Here is a 24538-nt window from a genome sequence, read left to right on the forward strand (position 1 = left end):
ACACAGCTGCATATTGTAGAGGGACAGTCGTGAAACAGGAGAATGCATGAGGCATGTAGCGAAGGACAGCAGATAAGATAGCTTAAAGGAAACAATGGTGTGAACTAACAAATAGTCCGGACGGGGATTAATCAGCTCAGACAGGAATTAGTGTACTCGGCCAGACCCTGACACTCATTAGTAAACATATTATTATTATTATCATTATTATGTTTCTTATATAGCGCCAGAATCGACCCTCGAAGGGGTATCTCCGCGCTTGCCTTGGGAACCCGTCCTGGTTTTCCCCTGTGAGATAGCCCCTACAGGGCATCCCCAAGGTGAAAGCCAGGCCTCCCGCTGCAGGGGGGCCGTTGTGGAGATTAAGCAAGCTTAATGCCCAGAGTTGCAGAGTGTGAACCCATGATTAGGTCAGGCACCAAAGCGAGAATTATCGAGTCCGTGGACATTTGAGCTCAACACCCTGCTGCGTCGGGAATCGAACCCTGGTCCCGGGCCTGACCTCTGCTTCAGGGTCTGCCTGCTCTAACCAGTGAGCCACACTTCTAGGCGAAGAAGCCACCTGACACGTAAATGCAGAAACGACAAAAACATTGCGTTCGCCGCGCTGCCTGAGTGAGGGCAACATAAAATGGCGGCGATCACAAAATGGAGGCTGCGCACGAACGAATTCGTAATTTACAGAACCTCAGGCGGATACAAAAAAGAGTCATCATTGCACATCTTTTTTTATTCCCTGTGGTCATGGCCCAAAGGGAAAAGCTACTGAACCAATATTCTTGAAACTTCACATCCGCTCCTGCAGACGATCCATAACCACTTGGTTGAGTGAGCTTTCCAGGGATCAAAACTTTTAAAACCGATAATGAAGAAACTTAGTGGCATCAGGATAGAGAATGCTCATGGTTAGTACGCTTTTTTAGAGCTTTTCACATGCACTTTACATGCAAGAACAAGGGCACAATATCAAGAACCTCACAGTTCAAGGAGGCAACCCTTGTCCCAGGTTAAAGGCACACAGGAGCTTTTCTAAACAGGTGCTATGTAAGATAATTTCGCGCTTTTTCTAGGGGATTCCTACTTACAAACTTCAATGTAGGCATTCTCACTGAAATTGTTTTTACTAGGTATGTGCATTTTGTCTTGAGGTCTCGGTGCCAAGGGTTATTTTCTCATTGTCATTCACATTTCATCACTCTACATCTAATCATTATCATCTCTGTTGTAAGAGCGTTATTCAATTCAGATGCGTTCGGATATTCTATCATCCTAGAAATGTATAACCACGCGTGGACCAAAGGCTTTCAGCGAAAACCTCCTGCAGTCAACATCAGCAGCACATAGCAGCTGAGACAAATATTTCCATAGAGGGTCCTGTGCTCCTAGATTCACTTTCCCCTTCTGTTGCAACACTTCAGGCTTCCCCTTCTAGACTTGTTGTTTGATGAGAAAGCCTGTGATGTTTTGACATAGTCACCTCACTTCTAAGATTTCTTTCAAAAACATATGTTTTAATTCATTTATGGCCGGAAAAAGTTAAACATATTTATTTGTTTTAATTTATTTATGACAGGAAAAAGTGAAAAGTCTCCTATTCCTAATCCAGAAGATACCTTGCCCACAGGTATCCGCAGATATTTGTGAATGCCGACACGCCTGCCGGAGCCCCTTGTGTCTCTGCAGCTTCCCTCTATGATCACACTAGTATCTTCAACCTCTAGCCTGTTTCTAATGATTCCTGTTTATCTGCTCAGCAGGCGTGTACACTCTCCCCCACCTGTCAGAGCCAAGTGGTTTTAGGCCTCATGGCTGGCTCCATGTAAGTCTCTTAATGCAATGCCTATGACATCAGCCCCTCCTGTACTCCTTAGCTCCAGTGTACTGCGGCCACCAGCGTCGTTCTATGAATAGGCTGTAAAAGATCTACTCTGACAGGAATCAAGAAAGGTTTTAGCTCAAAACATGGGGTCCTGTGTGGGTCATTAATTCTTTGCTTGCTTCTCTCTGTGCACAGTCATTACTCGTTTGCTGGCGCTCTTTCTACGCAGTCATTAATCCTTTCCCAGCTTTGTTTGTGCTCAGTCATTTATTGTGTGCTATTCTTTTTTGCAGATTTATCTGAGCATGAGCCCGAGGACCAAGAAAGTGACCTAATGGATGCTGAGAAAAATGAAGTGGAGGCCCCTGATGGTGTCAGCCCTCTGGAGAAAAAGGGTAATCATTAATCTATTTTCTAAAAAGATGCTATCCAAGGTAATCTCACGATTTTTCTAGGGGATTTCTGTTTACAAATCTCAATGTAAGCATTCTCACTGAGGTTGTTTTTACTTGGGATGTGCATTCTGTCTTGAGGTATCTTTGTCAAGGGTTCTTTTCTCTTTGTCATCCACATTTTATCACTCTATCACTAATCATTGTCGTCTCTGTTGTAAGATATTTAATACATTCAGATGTGTTTAGATATTTTATCATCCTAGAAATTTATAGCCACATTTGTACCAAAGGTTTTTGGTGAAGACCTGCTGCAGTCAACATCAGCAGCACATAGGAGATGAGACAAATATTTCCATAGAGGGCTGTATGCTCATAGAATCACTTTTTCCTCATGTTGCAGTCCTTCAGAGTTCCCCTCCTCTGGGCCTGTTACTTGATGTGAAAGCCATGGGAAGTAGGGACATAGTCACTCACTTCTAAAATTTCTTTCAAAAACTTGTTTGGTTTCATTTATTTATTACAGGAAACAGTGAAAAGTCTCCTATTCTTAAGCCAGAGGTTACCTTGCCCACTGCGACATCGAGTGCATCTGCAGATACCTGGTAGTGCAGACACACCTGCCAAAGACCTTGCTGTCTCGGCAGCTTCTCTCTATGATCACACTAGGGTCTTCAACCTCTAGTCTGTTTCTAACTGCTTTGTGTGCATCTGTTCAGCAGGCTTGTACCCCCCCCCCCACCTGTCGGAGCCAGGTGGTTTTAGGCCTCAATGGTTGGCTCCATGTAAGTCTCCGCCCTCTGCTGCCTATAACAAATAAGGCCCACACCGGAAGCAACCCCCCAATGCCGGAATACAGATTGTAAACAGTGACCTAGACCAAGTCCCGCTACATTTCACTCCTTACCATCCTATGGGTGTGACTATTTCCAAGTACCTCCTTCAATAGAAAGAAATAACATCGGACAAATGGGTATTAGATCTAGTAAATTATGGACATACGCTGCAGCTTGTACAGAGGCAACCAAACAATCCTCCAAAGTGTGCGCACACTCTTCAACTACACCAATTGAGAAAAGAAGTGCTTTTAATGCTGGTCATAAGTGTGGTAAATAAAGTCCCTTACTATCAGAGAGGCACGGTATTCTACTCCTGTTTTGTTCCTTATACACAAGAAAACGGGAATGGAGACCCATCCTAGACCTCAGCGAACTGAAAAAATTCTTACGCAAACATTGCTTCCGTATGATAACTCTCTCCGATAACCTATGATGTGTTTTATCTAGGAACCCGAATCAATATTGCTATTTTATGCCCTTGTACGGCTATAATTAATAATATACCTATAATGGCATAAGAATCAGATCCATATTTCAGTAAATCGCCCTTGCAGTCCAAGGCACGGCAAAAGCTACTTCCTTGGATTCCTAGAAAGCACAACGAGTTCTTTCGACACACCAAACCTCCAGCAACCTGGGAAATCCCCACTGGCTTTGTTTTGATTTGTAATAGAACTCCTGCAAGCACTGTAAGAACGGCCAGTTCTTAGTGACATCTTTATTGACTTCTTATGTCCAAACCTTACATCAAACTCGGCACCTTTCAGGTATAAATATACCAACGTTGCCTTAAGCAAACACACGGTGGTGGTTTTGGAGCAGAGCAGCTAATCTACTTGCCGAGAGCCCAGCAGATGCGAAGAGCCCACGGACGCTGCCCCTCCTCTTTGAAGTGCTGAGAAAGACGCTGTCTTTTCTCCTGCCGAGAAAATCCAGCTCCGGTGTTTCCAGCCTACCCTTGCGGTTGACTGGGATATCGAGTCCTGAGAGAGAGATACCAGACCTCCTACATTCTATTCCCAAGGTACAGTGCTGACTAAACCCTTAGAGAGAATTCTTGTATCAGATTCTTGGCAAAACCAACTTAACTTAAACTTACTTACTTACTCCTTCCCACGTATTAGGCTTAGGTCAGGTACACCGGGGTAGGCGTATTTTAGAAGCACCGTTGAGCACGTTAGCCTATGTATATATGTATGTATATATTTTATCCATTTTAAAGTGTCTTATGGCTAAGAAACCATATCCATGCTTTTACAGTATTATTTCATAATACTCCTTTTACTGTAAGTACTTTACTTTATATTAAGTATTGCAATTGTGGCAATTCATTTCTCTTGCATGAGAAGGAAGACTGCTCAATAAATAATACCTTTTATTGAAAACGCCCGTCTCTCTCTTCTCTGCACTCTGGTGAAACGAAGAACGCACATCTGACTGAGTGAAATAGCTGTCTACTGTTTTCACACGACTCTAGAGATTTACTCTTATTCTGAGGGAGCAAAGTTGTCATGTTTATGCGGTTGTCGGAAGCTCAATCCCTTCTTGTCTGAGCCAGGGAAGCTGATCCCTTCCCATTCATTCAAGAAAGTTTCCAGTGACCTCTGAGCTAGCTGGCGCAAACCTAAATTAAGTCTAACATAGTTAGTAGAGACCTAGAAGACCTCAGTCCTACGTCTACACTGCTGTTTATGTTATTCCAATGCGCAGAGCCTATAGGGAAAATAGGAACTACACTACACCTACACCTGCTAAACAGCAGACTACATGACCGCTCAGGACCTACAAGATATGTATTTTCACATCCCCACACAAGACAAGCACACAGATATCTCTGCTTCATTGTAGTCTGTACCCACTACCAGTTTTGAGTCCTTCCTTTCGGCCTCAAGTCAGCTGTGCGCATATGCCCCAGTACCAGCCACACTGAAAAACAAGGTCATCAGGTATTCCCCTTCCTAGACAACTGTCTGATAAAAGCCTCAATGCCACAGCAAGCTTCCAGAGCTACCAATGCTTGCCTCTCACTGTTTCACAGACTAGGCCTCACAGTGAATTATCATAAATCCTCAACTAGCCAAAGTCAAACAATAGCTTTTCTGGGAACCAATTTGAATACAAAGCAAAACAAAGCCTTTCTCTCCCAAAACACACAGATAAGACTATGAAACTTGTCTCTAATTATTTCCAAAAGAAAGTCAGTTTCATTGCAGATGTACAAGTCGTTTACTGGGCTTGGTCTTGTCTGCAATTAATATGATCCCGCTGGCACGGCTCAAGGAGGAGCTACACTGCTGGAGGAGCTACAAGCACAATGGATCCAGGCGGAGGGATCGTTTGACGACTTGATAAACTTTACCCCAAGGATGGAAGAGATGTTATTGTGGTGGTCTCAAAATGATCACTTACTGCAAGGCCTCACTTTCTTGACTTCACTACCAGATTTCCTCATCACCACCGATCCATCCTTACAGTGCTGGGGCAGCAACTTACAGGACCTACAGATATAAGGAACGTGGTCAATACAATGGATAGCAATTACTTTGAACTAAAGGCGATATCTCTTACCCTCCAAGCTTTTCTTCCACATTCAGCGGAGCCTCTGTGCTGGTCGGTACGCACAATGCAACTAGCAAGGGGGTACGAAGTCACTAATGCTATCTCGGGAAGCCCAAGAACTGTGGAGGTGGCATGCAACCCACAAGATATCACTGAAAGCCAAGCATGTGTCGGGCATAACAATATCTTAGCAGATCCACAGATCGTTGCCACTAGTGGGAACTGGATCAAGCGGAAGTGCACAAAATATCCTTCCGGTGAGGCAACCCAGCGTTGGATATTTTCATGACAGACAAGAACGCCAAATGCCAGTTCTGTGCCAGTCGATACCCACACCCAGGGTCATGGGAAAAAGCCCTTTCAATGAGATGGTCGAGAATTTATGCAAATGCTTTTCTCTCTTTCCCTCTCATATTGAGGATTTTCCACAAAATGAAGTTGGAGCCCTTTCGCCTCATTCTAACAGTTCCCAAATGCCACAGGCAGCATTGGTTTATGGAGCGCGTACTGATGTCGGAGTACAAACCCATTCGCTTCCTGACATTTCAAAATCTCTTAACGAGGGACAATGGCTAAATCTTACATCCGGTGCCAGCCTCTTGAATTACATGCATGGCTCCTGAATTCAACAAGTTCCAAGACGTAGATCTCTCTCAAGACTGTAGAGAAATTTTGGCTAAAGCAAGAGCTAAATCAACAAACAGGTTAAAGTGGAAGAGATTATGCTCATGGTGTCAGCAATCTAACCTGCATCCCTTGGAAGCATCACCTCAACAGATTCTACTTTACCTGCTGTCAATAGCCAGATCAGGTTTGGTACATGCGTCTTTTAAAGTTCACCTTGCCACAATTTCTAAATCAGGCCCTTTGTTTTGGCATATCACAGGTTTTTCTATTTGCTACATTTGGCATGATTTCTACAGCTGCTTGCCAGATTTTTGGAGGCGTAGGCATAGGAAATGCTGCATAGGCACCTGTTTACATCATTGCAAACTGGAGTGGGGAAGTGTTAGACCCAGTGGTTTCTGGCTGGCTGGTACGCTTTGAGCCAGATAGAATCACTGTCATAGATAGGATGAGTATGATACACATGTCTGATAACCTGTGCTCACTGTTGGGTAGCTTGGCACAGAGCAGTCAGGATTATCCTGAGGGTCAAAGTGTAAATTATTGGCACAACCCCCACCCTCGTAACACACTGTGTACACTACAAAAAAACACTCCACACTGTATGCATAAAACACAGGTCTTTGCATTATGCACACATTGGAATCAAAACAACATACACTTTGGATGTATACTTTTCAGTTATATGGAAATGTCGAACTCTTCCATTAGCGGCAGAACGGCATGATCAAATATGTACTTCTCATAGGTATTCACCCGACCTGTTATAGCCTCAGCCTCATAAGCAACATAAACCTATGTGCCTACTTCCCAGAGGAGTTCACGATCAAAGCAATCCCTCCCACATCAACAGCGACATAAACATATATGCACGCTGTTCAGAGGAAATCCACTTTGCCACTAACACATTAGCCTAAAACACGACATTCTCACTATTGTATACCCTGTACAGTTGTAACAGTCAATAAATCACAGGTTTTGACTACGCCTCGTGACCCAGCCCCTATGCCACTCAAACTACACCAGCAAACTATACACATTGCACCCGTCAGCGACACTTTGAATAGATTGTCGAGACTACCTAAAGCGAAAGGACACAGTTACGTGCTATAGTTCCTCCAAATTAGGTCCGCAGACACACAGCAGCACCTTCTCGAGTGCGAGATCACTATCCACCCCTGTAGGAAAAAGGCTGTCACAACAGAAGCGGGTGAACTTCCAGTGTGGAGAATGGTTCCCCTCCGGCGGAAGTGCAAGCTGCAGTTGCTCCAGGCAACCGACCGTGTGTGCACACAAGGTACAATGAGACCCTGCTGGTCCAGTCACGATACTCTCAACAACACTGTACCTTGTGGTGTGGGTCTGGGGAAGGGAGCAAGCGGCCTCGGACTGAGGCCGCTATATCAGGCACTGGCATCCTCCCAATCTGGGGATCAGAGACAGTCTAGGCTTCCAGCTCAGGTCCCACAGACTCAGCAAACTTCCCTCCACAACTCTCGGACACCACACGCTATGGAGTGAAAGCTAGCACAGGTTTCCGATTGTAAGCTTGGATGCCTTGGACTCAGTAAACTTTCCCCACAATCCTCAAACTCCTCACGCCATGGCACCCCTAGGTGGGCCAATGATCATTAAGAGCACACTCCTTGGCACAGTGTGATTGCTACACACGCCGGGATGGTCCTTCTCCCAACCAGTGATCACTTCCACCCATTTCCACCACACTCTGCGCAGTCCTTACAATCTCGTGGAAATGGGGAGATCCTTTCTGTCCCTGGAATCTCATGAACAGGCAGCCAGCCAACCGGCCCTTTAGAGTGCTTAGGAACCCGAACGACGAAAGTTGGCAATTAGATGCAGGCCATCAACATCCAGGCAAATCCACCAAGTGGTAGTCCCCTTCCTAGAGCACGACAAGCCCCAGGCCATCACAAGTCTCTCGGATAATCCAGTTGTAGTCCCTCTTGCCCCAATGGTTCCTCCAGCATTGAACCCGCGTAGTATGGGTCCAATTCCCAAAGCGTCTCTAACTCCTGAGGGCGGAGCCCCTGTAGTTATATCCACAGTGGCCTTTGAAAATGAGATCAGTTCAAAGGGCCATCTTAAAAATGCATGGGCCATCTCTAAATTTTGCCTTGTCTGTCATCCTGCCCTGGGAGGCTTGATCAATATATTTTTAGTGGGGCCAATTCTGCCCCCTCTTATCCATCGCAGGAAGGCCCCTCAGAGTCAGAGGTCTTCAGTTTCCCTTGAGCCCCTAGTTTATGACTGTCTTGTTAGGAATGCACAGATGTAGCTTCCCCCTCCCCAGCACCCAGATGTGGATTGGAAACAGGCTGACAGACACACAAAGCCACAAACACAGAAATGTCTAATCCACTCACACCACCAGAGAGGATTTGCCATTACTAACACATCTATGTCAAAGACTATACTGCCACTCTTCTGCATAGAGGAAATCTAGCTCAATAGTCTTTCTACCGATCCCTCATGTCAATCCAATGCGAGAAGCAGACCCTACCGTACTGAACACACCATCAAGTGCCATTCACTACCAGTGCATGTAGCACATCAGCACATAGGTCCTACTTCTTCCAGACACCAGACCCTGCCCCAAGGGAGGACTTCGATATAGCAAGAGACATACAGAACCTTGTCAAGTAGCTTTTACAGTAACCTGCACACACAGGTCCCAACAGGGCAAACCTGTGGCACGTTTGAAGAGCTACCTCCATGGGTGGCACAACCAGTACTGCTGGCCCAGAGAGGAGCATTTGAGTTACATGCCCTAGGTATATGTCTTAGCCCTAGACAAGAGACTTACAGCTAACCCGAATCAGCCAATCATGCATACACTAACCAACAGTATGTATATGACAAGCACATTGCTTTGATACTGAATGGCAGCGTCAAAAGCGCTCAAAGTTCCAAGGCTAGCACATAGATAAGAGGAAAACCGGTAGAGACAAAAGCAGAGAGGCGAGAGAAAGCACCCTAGAAAGGGACATTTCCAACACCACCCCCACCCAGCCGAAAGCCAGGTAAGTTTACTCAATGCCTTGATAAACTTCCCTGCGCTGGGCGATAGACCCTAGACAATGGCACACCTCCCCAGTGGAACCCGCCAGCCCTATGCCCACCCGGACGAACCCCATACCCCCAGAACCCTATTGGATCCATTCCACCTATTTGCAGGGCTCATTAAGCCTCCCCTGGGAATTCACCACAAGCTTAACCCAGTGCCCCTGTTGGCTGGGGGTCTGACTACTGTCCTCGCCCCCGGGCAACCCTAGTTCACTGGTACATGACCCAGCAAAGAGCATCAATAGCTGTCAGTGTCCAGGACCAGGTCTTTGTCCACTCCAAATCCTCTGTCCTGGGTGGTTTATCAGATGGTGGTGGATAATCCTGGGTGCACTGCACTCATTATATGCTCCCCTTCTCACCATGGTCTCCTGAGCCTGGTCCTCCATCTCAGGGTCAGGATCCCGAGGCTGGACAGGGGCAAGTTCTTTTGCCCCTTGCTCCCCCTTTGGAAATTCCGCACCCCGTCAAGGAGGGGTACCCCAGAATCCTTAGCCTGGGGCACGTGTATGTCAGCCGCCCTCCATGTTCTTCCTCCACCAGGGAAATTCTTCAGTAGATGATGTCCTGGTACTGCCCTGGCTCCTCCTTCTGAAAATACATCATACCCTGGAGCTGAGTTGGAGGCATCCTGTCTTCTCCTACCCTCCCTCCTCCTCTGAGGAGGCATAGGGGACCTCCACAACCCGAAGGGGAATTGCCCGCGCTTATCCGTACCTCCCTCCACCCTTGGAAAGGGTCCACCAGAACCACTCACTTCCCTAGTGCCTGTCCAGCCTCTGTGCTGGACCAAACTGACACCATCTGTCCTGGACTAAGCCCTCTTGGCTTTTAAGTCCAACTCTCTCATACTCAACCCTTGAGCCAACATAATTTTCTTTTCTTCCTTCGCAACCTTGGTCTACTCACTTTCCCACTTAAGTTTGGCCATCTCCCACTTGTTCCTATTTTCCCCCTGCCTGTCCGCCAGCTCTTCTGGGGACAGACCCCTAGAGGAACCACTACTGACTGACCTGAAGGGCACAAAGCTCCCTCCAGCCGCTCCTGCTCCTTAGCATCCACTACATCTCCTTCCCCAGAATTCTCAGCTGTACCTCTGGCTTGCCTGCCAGGCCCCAATGCCTTTTGCAGTTCTTCCTTTCTACTGAGGCCTTTAAAAGAACATTTCAGGTCTTTGCAGAAACCTTTGAGATGGGCTACCGTATAGGTCTCCAATGTATCCTGCTCAAACTCCACTACTGCAGGTACCTCCGCTGGCTCTCCAGAATTAGGCATGACTGTTGTGAACACAGAAAGGTTTCCAAACTAGAATGGCAAACCACAGAAAAAGAACGAAGGCAAGAAAACAATATTGCACACTGCAGTCATAGCAAAACACTGCGTTGCTAGATCTTGCGCCAACACATGTCCTATCCTCACCGCTGATCGCTAAATGTTAGACTCATTAGTTTCTGCCTGGCTTGGACACATCGAAGGCAGGCAGAATCCACCATTGTAGATAGGATGAGTATGATACACTTTTCCCATAACCTGTGCTCACCCTTGGGTAGCTTGGCACAGAGCAGTCAGGCTCAAAGTCAAAGTGTGAAGTATTGGCACAGCCCCCACCTTTGCAACACACTGTGGATTTGCCATTACTAACTCATCAATATCAAACACTATACTGCTACTCTTGTGTACATAGGAATTCCAGCTAAATAGCCTTTCCACTGATCCATCATGCCAGTCCAGTGCGAGAAGGAGGCCCTACCGTACCGAGCACACCATCCTGAACCAATCACCACCAGTACATGTACAGCACCCATGCGCATGCCCTATCTCTTCCCAACACTGCACCCTGCCCTCAGGGAGTACTCTGATCTAGCGAGCGACATGCAGAACCTTGGCAAGTAGCTTTTTAAATGCCAAGCCGAGTAACCGTAACCTGCACACACACGCCCTACTGGGTTCTGCAAGAGTGGGTGGGCTATTACGTTCATTAAAATGTAATGTTCTTAATAGAGCTGTCTTATCTCATCTCTTTTTTTATATTGAAGAAAAGAAGAAGACCTTACGGGGGCAGAGATTTCTTTCAGATCCTGGGTGTATAGGTGGAGAAGGGCTAAAGCCTATTTTATTTCTTGCACTGCCTAATCTAAATCTGGTGATGGCGAGCTAGATACATGGGGTACCGGTGTGATGTTTTTAAAGGTTGTGCAGGTTAGCAGGTGATGCCCTTAAGGGAGGCAGTGTGAGGTTTGGGAGGCTGTGAATCATGGTTCTGTAAGAGTATGAGAAGTTGAATGGAAGTTTAGGTTCTGGGATGAATGGTTTCACATCCTTTAGTAAAAGGAGTCATGCTTTTGTCTGGGATGGTTTGTGATATTGCACAGAAACAACTTCTTTTCTAAGCCTCGATTTCATACAAATGTAACACCTGCTTTAACCCCATCCTCGCACCAAATGGACCATCTCGACACCCCTATCAAACTTTGTGATTTGTACTGGTATTGCAAAGGCTATCTTTTTTTTGAAACATTCAAAAAGTAAACATCACATCCTGAAAACTTTAAATAGAAACCTGCAGTATCTTGGAGAGGAATGTAAGTCTCCCCAGGATCCTGAGGCGTAACCAAGGATGCTCGAGGCAGGGGTAAGAGAGGTGCTGCAGCACCCCCAAGAAATCCTTGCAGGAGTTCAGAAAGGAAATAAACAATAAAAGGGCATTTACATTTTGTTTTTATCTTGTCCATTTCCTTAATTCAAAGACAGAGGTAAAGTGTCATGCAATATATACTGACAAACTGCTCCTTATTTACGGTTGGGATTGGTGTTTACTTTTCCTTGACAGCAAAGTGAGGGAATTTTTTTAATGTGAACCGAGTGACAATCTTACTGGGGTACAGGAAGTATGAAAGGGAAAGCTGCAGATTGTCAAATGTTTAACATAATTCAAATTAAATTCAAGTAAAGAACTTTAAAAAAATGTCAAACTGCATCAACAGCAAGTAAAGTTCAAATCAGGCACATTTTTTATTTTTTTTTGTAATTCTGAAGTGTGATCAAAATAAAGATTTTAATAAGAACTTAACAAACCAAGACACTTTAATTGGCAATTTGTATATGTGCGCAAATATCCGATTTCCACAACTTATCATTTGTGTGCTACATAGTTTTAGCAGTAAACCTGCATGCTAATAAAAATTTTGAATCTGATTTAGAGTTTGGCGGAAGGGTTACTCCATCACAAATGTGATGGACATCCACCGTTTTACAAGTGTATTATATCCAATGGCGCTTGTAATGCGGTGACTGGGTAATCTGTCTGCCAAACTTTAAATCTGATGGAGACTTCTAGCTTCAAATGTCTTACCTTTGAATTTCCCAGGTGTCAGGCTGGATCCGGAAACTTTTGCTGAACAATACTGCTTGTGTCGTCGGGTGGCTCCATTTGGCTCCACGGGATGTCGACGTTGGTAGCGTCAGTTATGACATAGCAGTACCTATATAAGCGCAACCGAGGCACGTGGAGTTATTTTCTTTCCACATCAGTCAAGCGCCGATCCGGGAAGAGCTAACCTCTGTCGCTTTTTGACAAGTTTTTGTCAAAGTCGGAATTTTTCCAACTTTGTGTGCAAGAGATGTCTTTGAGGAAGACAGGTTTCAAGCCGTGCAGTGCTTGCCACTCCATGATGTCGGTTACCGACCCCCACCTTGTCTGTCTCTGGTGTGTCAAGCGCAACCACAACTCGAAGTCGTAAAACAGCAACCCTATGCACACACATTAAGGATAACAAGTAAAGATCATATCATAGGATTAGAGCGGAGTAACACAAGGTAAGGTGGCAGAAAGACGAAGAAGTCTTGTGTATGCTGACATTTTCAGTTCTTTATTTCCATCACAAAGAAACAGCAGCCAGCCGACACGTGTTTCATCGCTCACGCGAATCTTCAGGGCTCGGACGCTACTGAAAATACAGAGGAGGTCGCTCTGCCGGTGATACTTCCGACCCGGTGGGGCCCTTGACCAATATAAGAGATGTCGAAAATGTGAGGGAGGTCACCTCCGATTATGTTGCATCGGAAAGGGATTACGTGCTGAGGACCGGGATGTCGTGTGCATTCAAAGTGAACCCACTGTCCAGTGTCGTGAGTTTTGTTGACTCAAGCTCGTTCTTGTAAATGATTTTAAGTCTCCAGTGGTAACATGTAAAGCGAGATGAGATTTAGCCGCGAAGTGCGCGGTAACATCAGAAAATCCCGGGTCAGTGTTCCTGGTCTCGGAGCGAGACCAGGAACACTGACCCAGGATGTTCTGATGTTACCGCGCACGCTGCTAAATCTCGTCTCGCTTTGAGCGGTCCTCAGCACGTAATCCCTTTCTGATGCAACCTAATCGGAGGTGACCTTCCTCACATTACCTTGTGTTACTCTGCTCTAATCCTATGATATGACCTTTACTTGTACTCCTTAATGTGTGTGCATAGGGTTGCTGTTTTATGAGTTGGGTCTCACCAGCTTGCTGGGTAGACTACTGAATGGTTTCACAGGTTTTCCATTCACCCAGTTGCACCACCTAATCACATTTGCCAATTGTAAACTCATGCGCTTTGCTTTCTAACAGTGCGCCCATTCCACTGACACCTAAACCTTTTCTTGCTTCTTTATCACAACTCGAAGTCGTGTTCCGACTGCCGTGCCATGGCTCCAGAGGCCTTGAGGGAGCGGGCGATGAAGCTCCTTGCGGCCCGGCAGTCGACACCGTCGAATGAGACTCCACGGAGGTCCCGGTTCCGAACGAGGAAGAGGAGTTTGTGGGACTGCTCACGGAGCCCTAAGTCCTCTTCATCCCACTTAAGGTCTTCAGGACACTCGGGAAAGAGGCATAAGAAGAGGAAGAAGTCCAAGTAGACTCAATCTTTACCTCGGCTGTCGCCCATCGACGAGAGAGCACCAACACTCTAGGCACGGTTCTGCGGAGCCAGGGTTGACTTCACGTCTCCTTCCCTTTCTGGGAGCCAGAGTGACCCCCTTCTCAGATAAAAGAGTTTCACGAGGCCATGTGCCGCGTATTTGAGCAGGCCGACCCTGCTGGTGAGCTCTTGGTCCCCGCGGGGGTCGTCAGAGGTCCCAACAGGTTCAACACCATCGGCTCTGTCCACGGCGCCGATAGGGCCTCATGGATCCGATCCCAGATCCGGGTCGACACCGGTCATGCCAACGCGACCTCCTCCGACGCCACTGGTGCACATCGGCGGTGCCAGTCCCATCCTCATCCTGATAACATGGAGCCGAAACTACGTCGCTCGATGCCGATTTCAGTGCCGTTTGAACCCTGGGGTTCTATGTTGTCACCTGAGCACTTTGAGGATGTGCTAGGCTCAGGAGAGCTATGAGAGGGTTCTATGGACCCTCTGGAACACCAGGATGACTCTGCGGAGAATTTAGCATGGCTAATTGATAGCCTTCTATATACAAAGGGGAAGGGTATATCAGTGTCTAACCATAAATGGTTCGATAGAGGATGTTCCCAAGCACAGAATAAGCTCAGAGCAGCGCTTAAACTTAAACCGAGGGATGGACTTATGATTATGCGCTGCAGAACACGCTATAAACAAGAAGTTAAGCGTAGGAAAAATGCTCTCCAAACGGAGACCTGGGAAGATCTGAGGTAGGCATCTGAAAAAAGGGACCTTTCAATGTTTTGGTCCATAATAAACAGACCCTGCTTCCAAGAAGGGGATAGCCCCGGCGTAGCATCGAACGTGTTGCCTGAGCAGTGGGTGGACCACTTTTCTGGGCTATACAATCGAGGCACCTATGAGGAGGCGGAACAGGATATGGGTGTGGTGACAAACATAGAAATGAATATTTTCTCCCTACAGGAGATTGAGGGGGGAATCAGAATCGAAATAAGGCACCAGGGCCAGACGGGATCCCGCCGGACCTATACCTAAGTAATTTCGAACTGTGGGCCCGATATTAACGAGAGTTATCAATGCCGCCATAGCATCAGGACTTCTTCGTTCCTGGTCAACGGCCATAATTGTTCCTATTTTTACAAAAGGAAATAGGGATAACCCACAATGTTATAGGCCCATCTCCTTGATAGATGTAACTGTAAAGGTAATGGGCAGGGCCATCTTGAATCGCCTCATGTGTTGGGACGAAGAGAACTGTATCCTGACAGAAGTACAATATGGCTTTAGGGCTGGCCGATTTACCACTGACCAGTGTTTAAATCTATATCTATTGGTCACAAAATATATAGTGGCAAGCAATGAAAAAGTGTACCTAGCCTTTATGGATCTGGCAGCGCCTTCGATTGTGTAAATCGCTCGAAGCTGTGGGCCATACTCTTGGGTCTAGGTGTTGACGCTGGTCTCATTCACATCTTGAGAACCCTCCACCATAAAACAACGGCTAAAGTGAGGTATAATCAAGAAGGGGGCCTGACCGAATGCTTTGAATGTACCAGCGGGGTAAGACAAGGCTGCATCTTAGCACCCTTTCTATTTTCAATATATATAAATGGGCTTGAATTTTTTTTAACCAGCTTAAAAGTTGACTCCCCAAGGATAGGAGACAGACCGGTGCTGGTCCTGCTCTATGCAGACGACGCGGTCCTGTTGGCACGTACGCCACTGGGTCTGCAGCGTCTAATAGACTTAACTAAATTATACGTCATGAAGGTGGGCTCTAAAAGTAAGGGGAAAGATTTTAACTACAGAATAGGCTCAACAACTTTGGAAAAAGTCCAGTCTTTTTTATATTTGGGCATTTTATTTGATAAGAACTTAACTTTTAAACCCTTGATTGAGGGACATGGAAACAAACTAGCAGCAAGCTCTGGCAGAATTATGAATTTTGGTTGCCGTTTAGAACGTCCCCGGAACAAATGATGACCCTTTACAACTCCGTATCTGTCGCGAAGGCGATATATGGAGCAGAGCTGTGGGGAATAGGGAATGTAGATAGACTGCAAAAACAGGAAAATAAATACCTGAAGAGACTTCTTAAAGTTCCACAGGGCACATCGTCCTATATAGTACACGAGGAACTGGGCTGTAAATTTTTGGAAGATAGAGTACAATTAAGGCCTGTGGTGGCCTGGTTAAAAATATGGGTCAACCAAGAAGCCACCCTGTCCCAACGAATAATTTTAGATTGCTTGGGTAGGGAAAAAGGCAGTTCAATCCCGTGGCTAAAATATGTGAAAGAGGTTTTAGAGGGGATTGGTTGCGGAACCCTATTTTCAAACCCTCAAATTATCACTAAACGGGACCAAGTGATAGTAACTGAAAATCTCCTTAAAACCAAAGAGACAATATGAGAATCCGACTCTAAGAAAATGCAGACAGTCCGGGCTTATCAGCAAGTGAAATCTCATAGGGGGCAGGAATCTTATCTCGCTCTTGTATATAACCCACAAGATAGGTTTTTAATAACACGTTTTAGATTCAACATGATTCACCATGTGCTATCAAACCCTTTGGGGTTTACTGAGTCAGTTGAACCAAAGGGACCCTGCGGCTGCGATCCCCGATCTCCGCTGGACACCCTTCATTTTGTATTATTATGCCCTTTTTTTATTTAATGCCTAGGCGCTGCTTTTTAAGAGGAATTTTAAAGAAAGCTAATTTTAGATCCGCGAGAGATGCGTTGGCCTTTTTAAAAGTGTCTAAAGATCCCCTCTGTGTTACCAATTTTTTAAGGTCTTCTGTTAGATTGAGGTCCAGTATAGAAATATGATGATTGATATTGAATTGGGGGAGGGAAAATTGTTTTGCTCCCAATCTGTTTTTTATGAATTATGTTAATTTCTGTGTTGCTGACTGTGATTTTCTTCTCCTTTATGGTACTAATGGATGATAGGCCAGCACATTTATGAAATTATATTTTAATGTTGTACTTTTATGGTGTTAAACAAACGCTGAATAAAGTTATTCAAAGTCAAAGACTCTGCGGAGCAGTTGGTCTGGTATGGGGAACTTCTCCAGATAGAGGCATGCTCTCTCCGCCAACCGTTCTATGCCATGGTGGTAAAAAGGGCAGTTAAGGTCCTTGGAGGTCAGGACTAGTCTACTGACCGAAGTTCTTCAACCTGGGGCTTCCACTTCCAAACCCCTTTTGCCCTTTAATGAGGCACTTACAGACATCCTTCTAGGCATGCCTAGCACAGGGGCTCCTGTGAATAGAATTGCATGCCCCTATCGCCCAACAACAGGTGATCCGAAGTTTCTTAGCCAACACCCCATCCCAGAAAGTTTGGTGGTGCAGTTCTCTACTTCCCAGGGCGTGTTCCTTTCTGCCACTCTGGACAGGAAATGCATTTGGGAAGAAATTGTTTTCTTCCTCCAGCCTGACATTGCGGTCGCTGAATACTACATGCTTATTGGGCTGTTTCTCCCTCTTCCTTTGGGAGACGATTGTGCAAGTGCTGCCACAAGTCCCTGAGGATGGCAAACAAAGAACAAAGGACACCCTACTAACTTTCCCCTAACACTTTGGCCAACACCCTAACACTTTCCCCTAACACCCTCACACTTTCCCTTAACACTTTCTCTAACACTTTCCCCAGGCACCGCTCATGCCTTTTGTACCTATGACTCCAGGGAGTTGGCCTCTTCCAATGCCGAGATATAGTGTTATAGGATATTGAATGGGGTATCTCAAGTGCTTGGGGCCAGAGTCTGCGCAAGTGTTTCTGGATAGCGACATAGAACAGATATTGGGATTTGTGGAGGCGTATCTGTCCATAAGTTCTTCAAAGGGGAGTCAACGGTTGTCAAAGAGGTCATCCCCTAAGGTTTTGTTGTATTTGTGTCGGTGCTCAAGGCATAATAGGTTAATGGGGCCAGAAGGGATAGGCTGGCCCAAGAGGTGGAATGCCAGGGCGGCCGTAAAGAGTGGCCTTTTTTTGTGAGACGCAGGGCTGGTATATAACGCTGCAACGCCTCTCATCAGGGTGACAGTGGGAGCAGAGAGAGGTCGTGAGAAGAAATGTTTTCATATTTTCCACTTTCTACATTGGTATATGTGATTCACAAGTGGTAAAATAATAGCATAGGTGGGGAGGAATTCCATTGTAGATAGAAAAATGCAACCAATTGGTGCAAGGGAGAGGGAATTCCAGAATGCCAGATGGGAGGAAAGGGGCATGACTGTTTTTGTTAGGTTACCGTCAAAGAGATCTGTAAACTAGTGATATACTGTCCTGCCAAGTAGTAAAACATTGTGCCCTCCCATCTTAAGACCAACCAACCTAGCTTCACCTTGAAGTGCATGAAAAAAAGTAAAAACCTCTCTTGAGGTCTTGGACATAAGGCCCCAGGAGGCTTAGGGTTAACTTAAAAACACTTTGGGGGGCTACTGCACATCAGACAGTCTCCCCACAACACCTGCACATACTTTAGGTGGTGCCACTGCCTCTTCTTGGAACACAACAAAGAAGAAAAGTATGCAAACAGGGTGTAGTGGTCGATGCATTGTGGGGGAGACTGTGGGGAGCAAGTGAGGTGGGTGGGCCCCTTGCGTGGCATTATAGAGTGTTCTGCGGCCCATTTTTATGTATACATTTGTCACAAACCTGGGGATCCGGAGGCTGGAGCCGGCTACGCTTTCCGGGCCCACTCTGTAACCACAGGAAGTCAGGCTGAGGGGCGGGTGTGTACTATGTCGTCAAGAGAAAAGGGAGGAGAAGACGGAGGCTAGCGCTGCAGGAAGCCGGAGGAGGAAGCGGCTTGCGAGACGGATGCCAAAGAATAAGAATGTCCGCAGAAAGTACTCCATGGAGAGCCAGAGTCGGGAGAGACTGCAAGGGCGCCTGAGGGAGAAGCGAAGATCCCTGTCTGCCAGCTGGCTCCTGATCCTCACCACATTCTAGGAGGGACGTGGCTTCACCAGGTGCGTGCACGGCTCCTAAGTCGGGCCCCAAGGGAACAGGCCAGTTGTAAGGCAGGAGGGCTATGGGTTGCAAAGAAAAAAGACGGCATATAAATTGGAAAGCACTGTGAGGCACTAGTGACCTCTCGTCCCTACCGGCACTTCTTTCTGGCCTCCTGACTTAAAGTTGTTGAGATCTTTTACTGACTCCTCTCTTTTCTTTTGTGTGTAGTTGCTACTCTTCCTTTGGGGAGTGCAGGTTCTCTTTCTAAGGACACCTCCCCCCACCCTTTCACTTCCTCCTATTTATCCTACAAAACAGGAAGGATAAAAAGAGAGCACCACGCTAACTCACCAAATACTACAAAACCTTAACAAGACCAGGCTCTTATCTGGTTTTCTTCTTTCTGTCGAGGGTTCTGCTCCACCTCCCCACTCCCGTCAGTCATGGGCACAGGAGCGTGAAGAGGATCAGAGGGAGTGTGGGGCACATTGGGCTCCTAGCTTGATTTTCTTCTCTGAGAACAGGGTCCTGTGGACAGCATTTCCTTGGGGTGGGCCCAAGGGATAGTATCCCAGGGGTCCGAAGTTGGCTCAGAGAGGGTGTCTGTTTGCCTACCCTTGGAGGGTTTTTTCTATGACAGGCTACCTGTGTGGAGATTCCGGGCTCCAGACAACAGTCTCACATGCACATGCCATGCACACATGTGTTCACATGTATCTGAAAGAGACCATTAGTTATAGATTCTGTCACGGGGCTGCAGGACAGGAGGAGGCGGACGTTAACTCTTCTCCGTTTCCGCCCCGTGGACAGGATTCCTGCGGCCCCTTTAACGTGGCCTGGACTTTGCCGGAGGTGGACTCGTCCGCGGTGACGTCACCGGCTTCTTTCCAATCAGGAAGTGAGGCGGAGTTCAAAGCCTGCCACCAGGAACAGGACGGCGCAAAAGCTGGGCGGGGATCGAGTGAGGAGACGCCAAGCAGCTTGGACCAAGAGACGAATCAGCGCCGCGAAGAAGATGGACAGCCCCGCAGAAGAGAAACGCCAGGAGGCCAACGTTATCACGAGCCACCCCGCCGCACTTCTGGAGAAGTGTGGCTAGACAAGGTACGGGGCCGGCTAGGGGGACTATTTGTTTCACGGGCGGATACGGGGTAAAGGTCTGAGGGAGCTCACGGGCTATCTCCCAAGCTGTGTGTGTATGTCGTTTCACCTCCCGAGTACCCACATCCTTTCACGTAAAACTCCCATGTACAGAAAGCAACACCTGGTGATAGTCCCTGGTAATTCCCTCACTCCCCGTTCCCCCTCTCTTAAGTTGAGTACCCCAGAACATCCAGTAATCTCGGGACCTTGTTTTTTTCTTTTCCTTTACATGCCGGAATAATTCCTGCTGGGCGTTGGCACTGAACCCTGGACCCTTCACGTCCTGCAACAAGGACCTCGCCCTCCTATGTAAAGACTGTATCTTGGAAACGCTTCCCCTCAAGGAGAGACTGTTTGTGTTGTACCCCCTTTTATTCCTCTAAGAAACGAGGACTTATTTCATTTGACTGGCATAATAAATAAAAGCACCTATTGAAATACTCAAAAGTGGCACAGCTGGTTGCTTCGTAGCCCCCCCGCCCCCCCTCCCTGCATGTTTGACAGATTCCCTACCTTAGAATTACCACCAGGCGTCAGACTGGATCCGGAGAATTTTTCTCTAGCAGTACCCCTGCGCGTCATTAGGTGGCGTTGGTCGACTCCGCATCCGTTGTCGGCGTCGCGGTCACCGGGATGACATTACAATTTCTATTTTGACGCAGCCCCTGTCCGCTGATGTCAGTTCTTTCTTATTCCACGGCAGCCTAGAGCTGATCTGGAGCGAGCTATCGCTTAGTCATTTTTTTACTTGCTTTTAATGCCGGCAGCTGTGGTGCCGGAGGGCCCAGAGGATCCAGGCCTGGATCCAGATTGATGCCGGTTGACCTCAAAGTACCTTCCCCGGCGCCAATCCAGGCGACGACGTCCCTGGTGCCGGTCGTGCCCCCGACCGGTGTTGAACCCAGCCTCACCCCTGACTTGGACACAGTGCCGGACCGATCTCGCTCGACAACGGTACCAGCGGTCCAAGGCACGTTTGTGCCTCTGTTCATTCCTGATGTCCCTTTCAGGCCTGAATGGCAACTAGAAGAGGGTGAGGAGGACTGGGAGGGGTATTTGGACTCTTTGGCTGACCAGATTGAAGAGCTGGACTGGTGAGAGGACCTGGGTGATGCCAGTTGTAGGGATACCTCCCCAGACCATGGCTACAGTGGGGGGAGCTCAAATGTGAAGGTATAAACCCAGGCCAACTTCAACAGAAAAGACACACTGGCTATGTTTTACAAGAACTATAACACAAACATAAATACTGATAAAAAGGATTTTTAATTATTTTGATAAAAAGAGATTTAAACACATATCTTGTGTGCACGACAATTCATACTATATTCAGTATATATTGTTGCTACAGCCGTACCAACAATATATACTGTCTTGTGCTTGGTTTTAAATAACAATAGTTTCTAATTTTGTTTATCAGCTAAAAAACTTTTTAACTGTATGAATTGTCATGCACACAAGATATGTGTTTAAATCTCTTTTTATCAAAATAATTAAAAATCCTTTTTATCAGTATTTATGTTTGTGTTATAGTTCTTGTAAAACATAGCCAGTGTGTCTTTTCTGTTGAAGTTGGCCTGGGTTTATACCTTCGCATTTGAACTTTTCCCTGACCCAGGTACCTTATCTTAATCAGGGGGTCCTTGATATATTACAGTGGGGGGAGCCTCACATGCAGTGGTGTTGCATAGGGCGGCTGAGACCTTGGGCCTGGAGCTAACTACGGTGGCAATCAGGACTAACCTCCTGCCAGAGGTGCTTCCACTGGCAGCGGCCTCTTCAGAGCCCCTTCTGCCTTTCAATGAAGCCCTTACCGACGTACTTCTGGGCACCTGGTCCAGGCCCAGCACAGGGCAACCCACTTTTCCTCTCCCAACACCCAACCCTTAGAGCTCGGTGGTCCAAGCTTCGTCCTCTACGGGTGCATTCCATACTGCTCCCTCAGATAGGGAATCCAAGAATTGGACCATCTTGGGAAGAAGATGTTTTCTTCCACCAGCTTAGCACTGCGGTCAGTGAATAGTGCATGCCTCTTGGCCGTTATACCCATACGGTGTGGGATATGGTTGCACAAGTGCTGGCACAATGCCCGGAGGAAGCCCGGGCTGTTCCGACCCGCGCATTGGCAGAGGTAGATGGTAGATGGTAGAAGAGATGTAGCTAAATTCACCATCTGATGTGTGCCAGATACCGTACACTCACTAGGCAGAAAGGTTTGCCCGTCAGTAGCCTTGAGACGCTACAACTCGTTGAGGACATCTGGTTTTTCAGGGATGTCCAATCCATCTTACTGGACATGACCTTTGATGGACATCGCATTTTCGGTGACAAGACTTGCTTGGCGCTCGAGCGCTTCAAGGATTCTAGGCGGGGTGGACTGTCACGAGGTAGTGTAGCAGTTCCATGGGCCATGCCGATATTCCTTGTTGCGTACACTTATCTGTCATTGTGATTACCATCGACCACATTCTACTATGAGGATCGCTTTGTAGTGGGCCCTTGCCTACATCTCCTTATGAGATTGCACCAATGCCACAAATGCCATTCATGGGGGGGGGGGGGTTGTTATGGTTATGCTGTTGTTTGGGTTGGTACAGCATCATAAAAGTAAATTGGCGACGATATTGATATTATTCACGGGATTCTGGGAGCACAAGAGCATATTCCTTTCATAGTTTCGCAGGTTTAACGAGATGCCGCCCTGCCTCCGGGATGTGGGCCACTCCTGGCTGTGTACCTCCTTTTTGGATCTGGCCTATCTGATCTGTATGTGTCAACTGCTCTGTAAACTGTATAATTTGTGCCTCTTTATTTTCCTCGCCTCCAAAAATAAAGTTTTTTTAAAAAAAAGGATTCTAGGGCTATGGCCATATCCTTGGGCCTCACAGTGACCACTCACCCCATGCAGTCTGCTTTTTGCCCTTTTTATGGCTACGGAAGGGGTGCTCCCCCAGGTTCGACCCAGTCTAGCCAATGGCTCATGCAAGCTGCCCAGCCTGTGCGTGGCTGCGGACGTGGAACCCAACGACACAGGTCTTGGACCTGCGGGCGGGCCAGTCCACCCATTAACCCTTGCAGCAGCCTCCAAACCTTCCTAGTCTGACCTTTAAGGAACACCAGAGGCCTTAGGGTGGCAGGATTCGCCATCACCTCCCCCACTGGCAAAACATCACGTTGGACAGGTGGGTTTTGCAGATAGTCCGAAGGGGCTACTCCCTCCCCTTCTAGACTATCCCTCAATCCATGGCAAAATCATTCCATTGCATATCAGAGGATCATTTGGCCCTTTCCTGCCAGGAAGTCGCAGCTCTCTTGGCCAAGGGAGCTATCAAAAGGGTCCCTCTGCCAGAAGTAGGTCATGTTTGGTACTCCCACTACTTTCTGTTACCCAAGGAGACAAAGGCCTGCATCCTACCTTAGAGTTCAGGGCCCTCAACTGCTCCCTCCAGAAGGAGAAGGTCAAAATGCTCATGTTGGCTCAGGGCCCGTCTGCTTTCCACCCCGGAGAATGTATGGAGGCGTTGGACTTGCAGGATGCATATTTTCACATCCCCGTCCTGTGAGCCCACAGGCGTTATCTACGGTTCACAGTAGGCCACTAGCATTTTCAGTTTACTGTGCTCCCCTTTGGCCTTAACAGCGCCCCTCGGGTGTTCACGAAAGTGATGGCTGTGGGCGCAGCTCATCTGCGCAGATCAGTGGTTCTGGTCTTTCCCTATCTCGTCATCTGGCTGTGGGAAACATCCATTACAACGCAGTCATTAGAACGACCTATCTTTACTATGCAACTGTTACAACGCAACTGCCTTTACATCGCATGTCATGTTAATGCATGCCATTACAACACATGCCATCACAATGCATTATAAGGTAAGTAATGGAGAAATTCTTTGTATTGTAATTGTAATTGTAAAGGTTTTTCTATAGCGCATGAGTACTCGGAAGCATCCCAGCGCTTGATATTAAACAGAGGAAAATAGACATCAGAAACCTAAAGTACAGAGGACCAGCTTATCTATATCTTAGGGAACAGTGCTGTTTTTAACTTTTTGCGAAATGCGAGCAGGTTAGGTTCTTGACGGAGTGGTAAAGGAAGAGCATTCCACAACTTGGCCGCATTTCGCGAAAAGAGACGGCCCCCTGTTCGGGCCCTGTTGGTCCTGGGGATTATTAGAAGGTTTTGCTGGTTTGAACGAAGATCCCTGGA

General features: G+C 47.0%; 1 protein-coding gene across 1 annotated transcript in view; it reads left to right on the forward strand.

Moving 5' to 3' along the window:
* Nucleotides 1–24538, forward strand: part of NME9 (NME/NM23 family member 9) — a 703404-nt gene that overhangs the window by 468930 nt on the left and 209936 nt on the right. The window contains exon 18 of the mRNA XM_086955486.1: nt 2113–2214. Within this exon, the coding sequence (XP_086811612.1) occupies nt 2113–2214 (102 nt within the window). The remainder of the gene's footprint in view (nt 1–2112; nt 2215–24538) is intronic.

This window comes from Lissotriton vulgaris, chromosome 2_1 (genome assembly GCF_964263255.1).
Source record: "Lissotriton vulgaris chromosome 2_1, aLisVul1.2, whole genome shotgun sequence".
NCBI classification, from domain to species: domain Eukaryota; kingdom Metazoa; phylum Chordata; class Amphibia; order Caudata; family Salamandridae; genus Lissotriton; species Lissotriton vulgaris.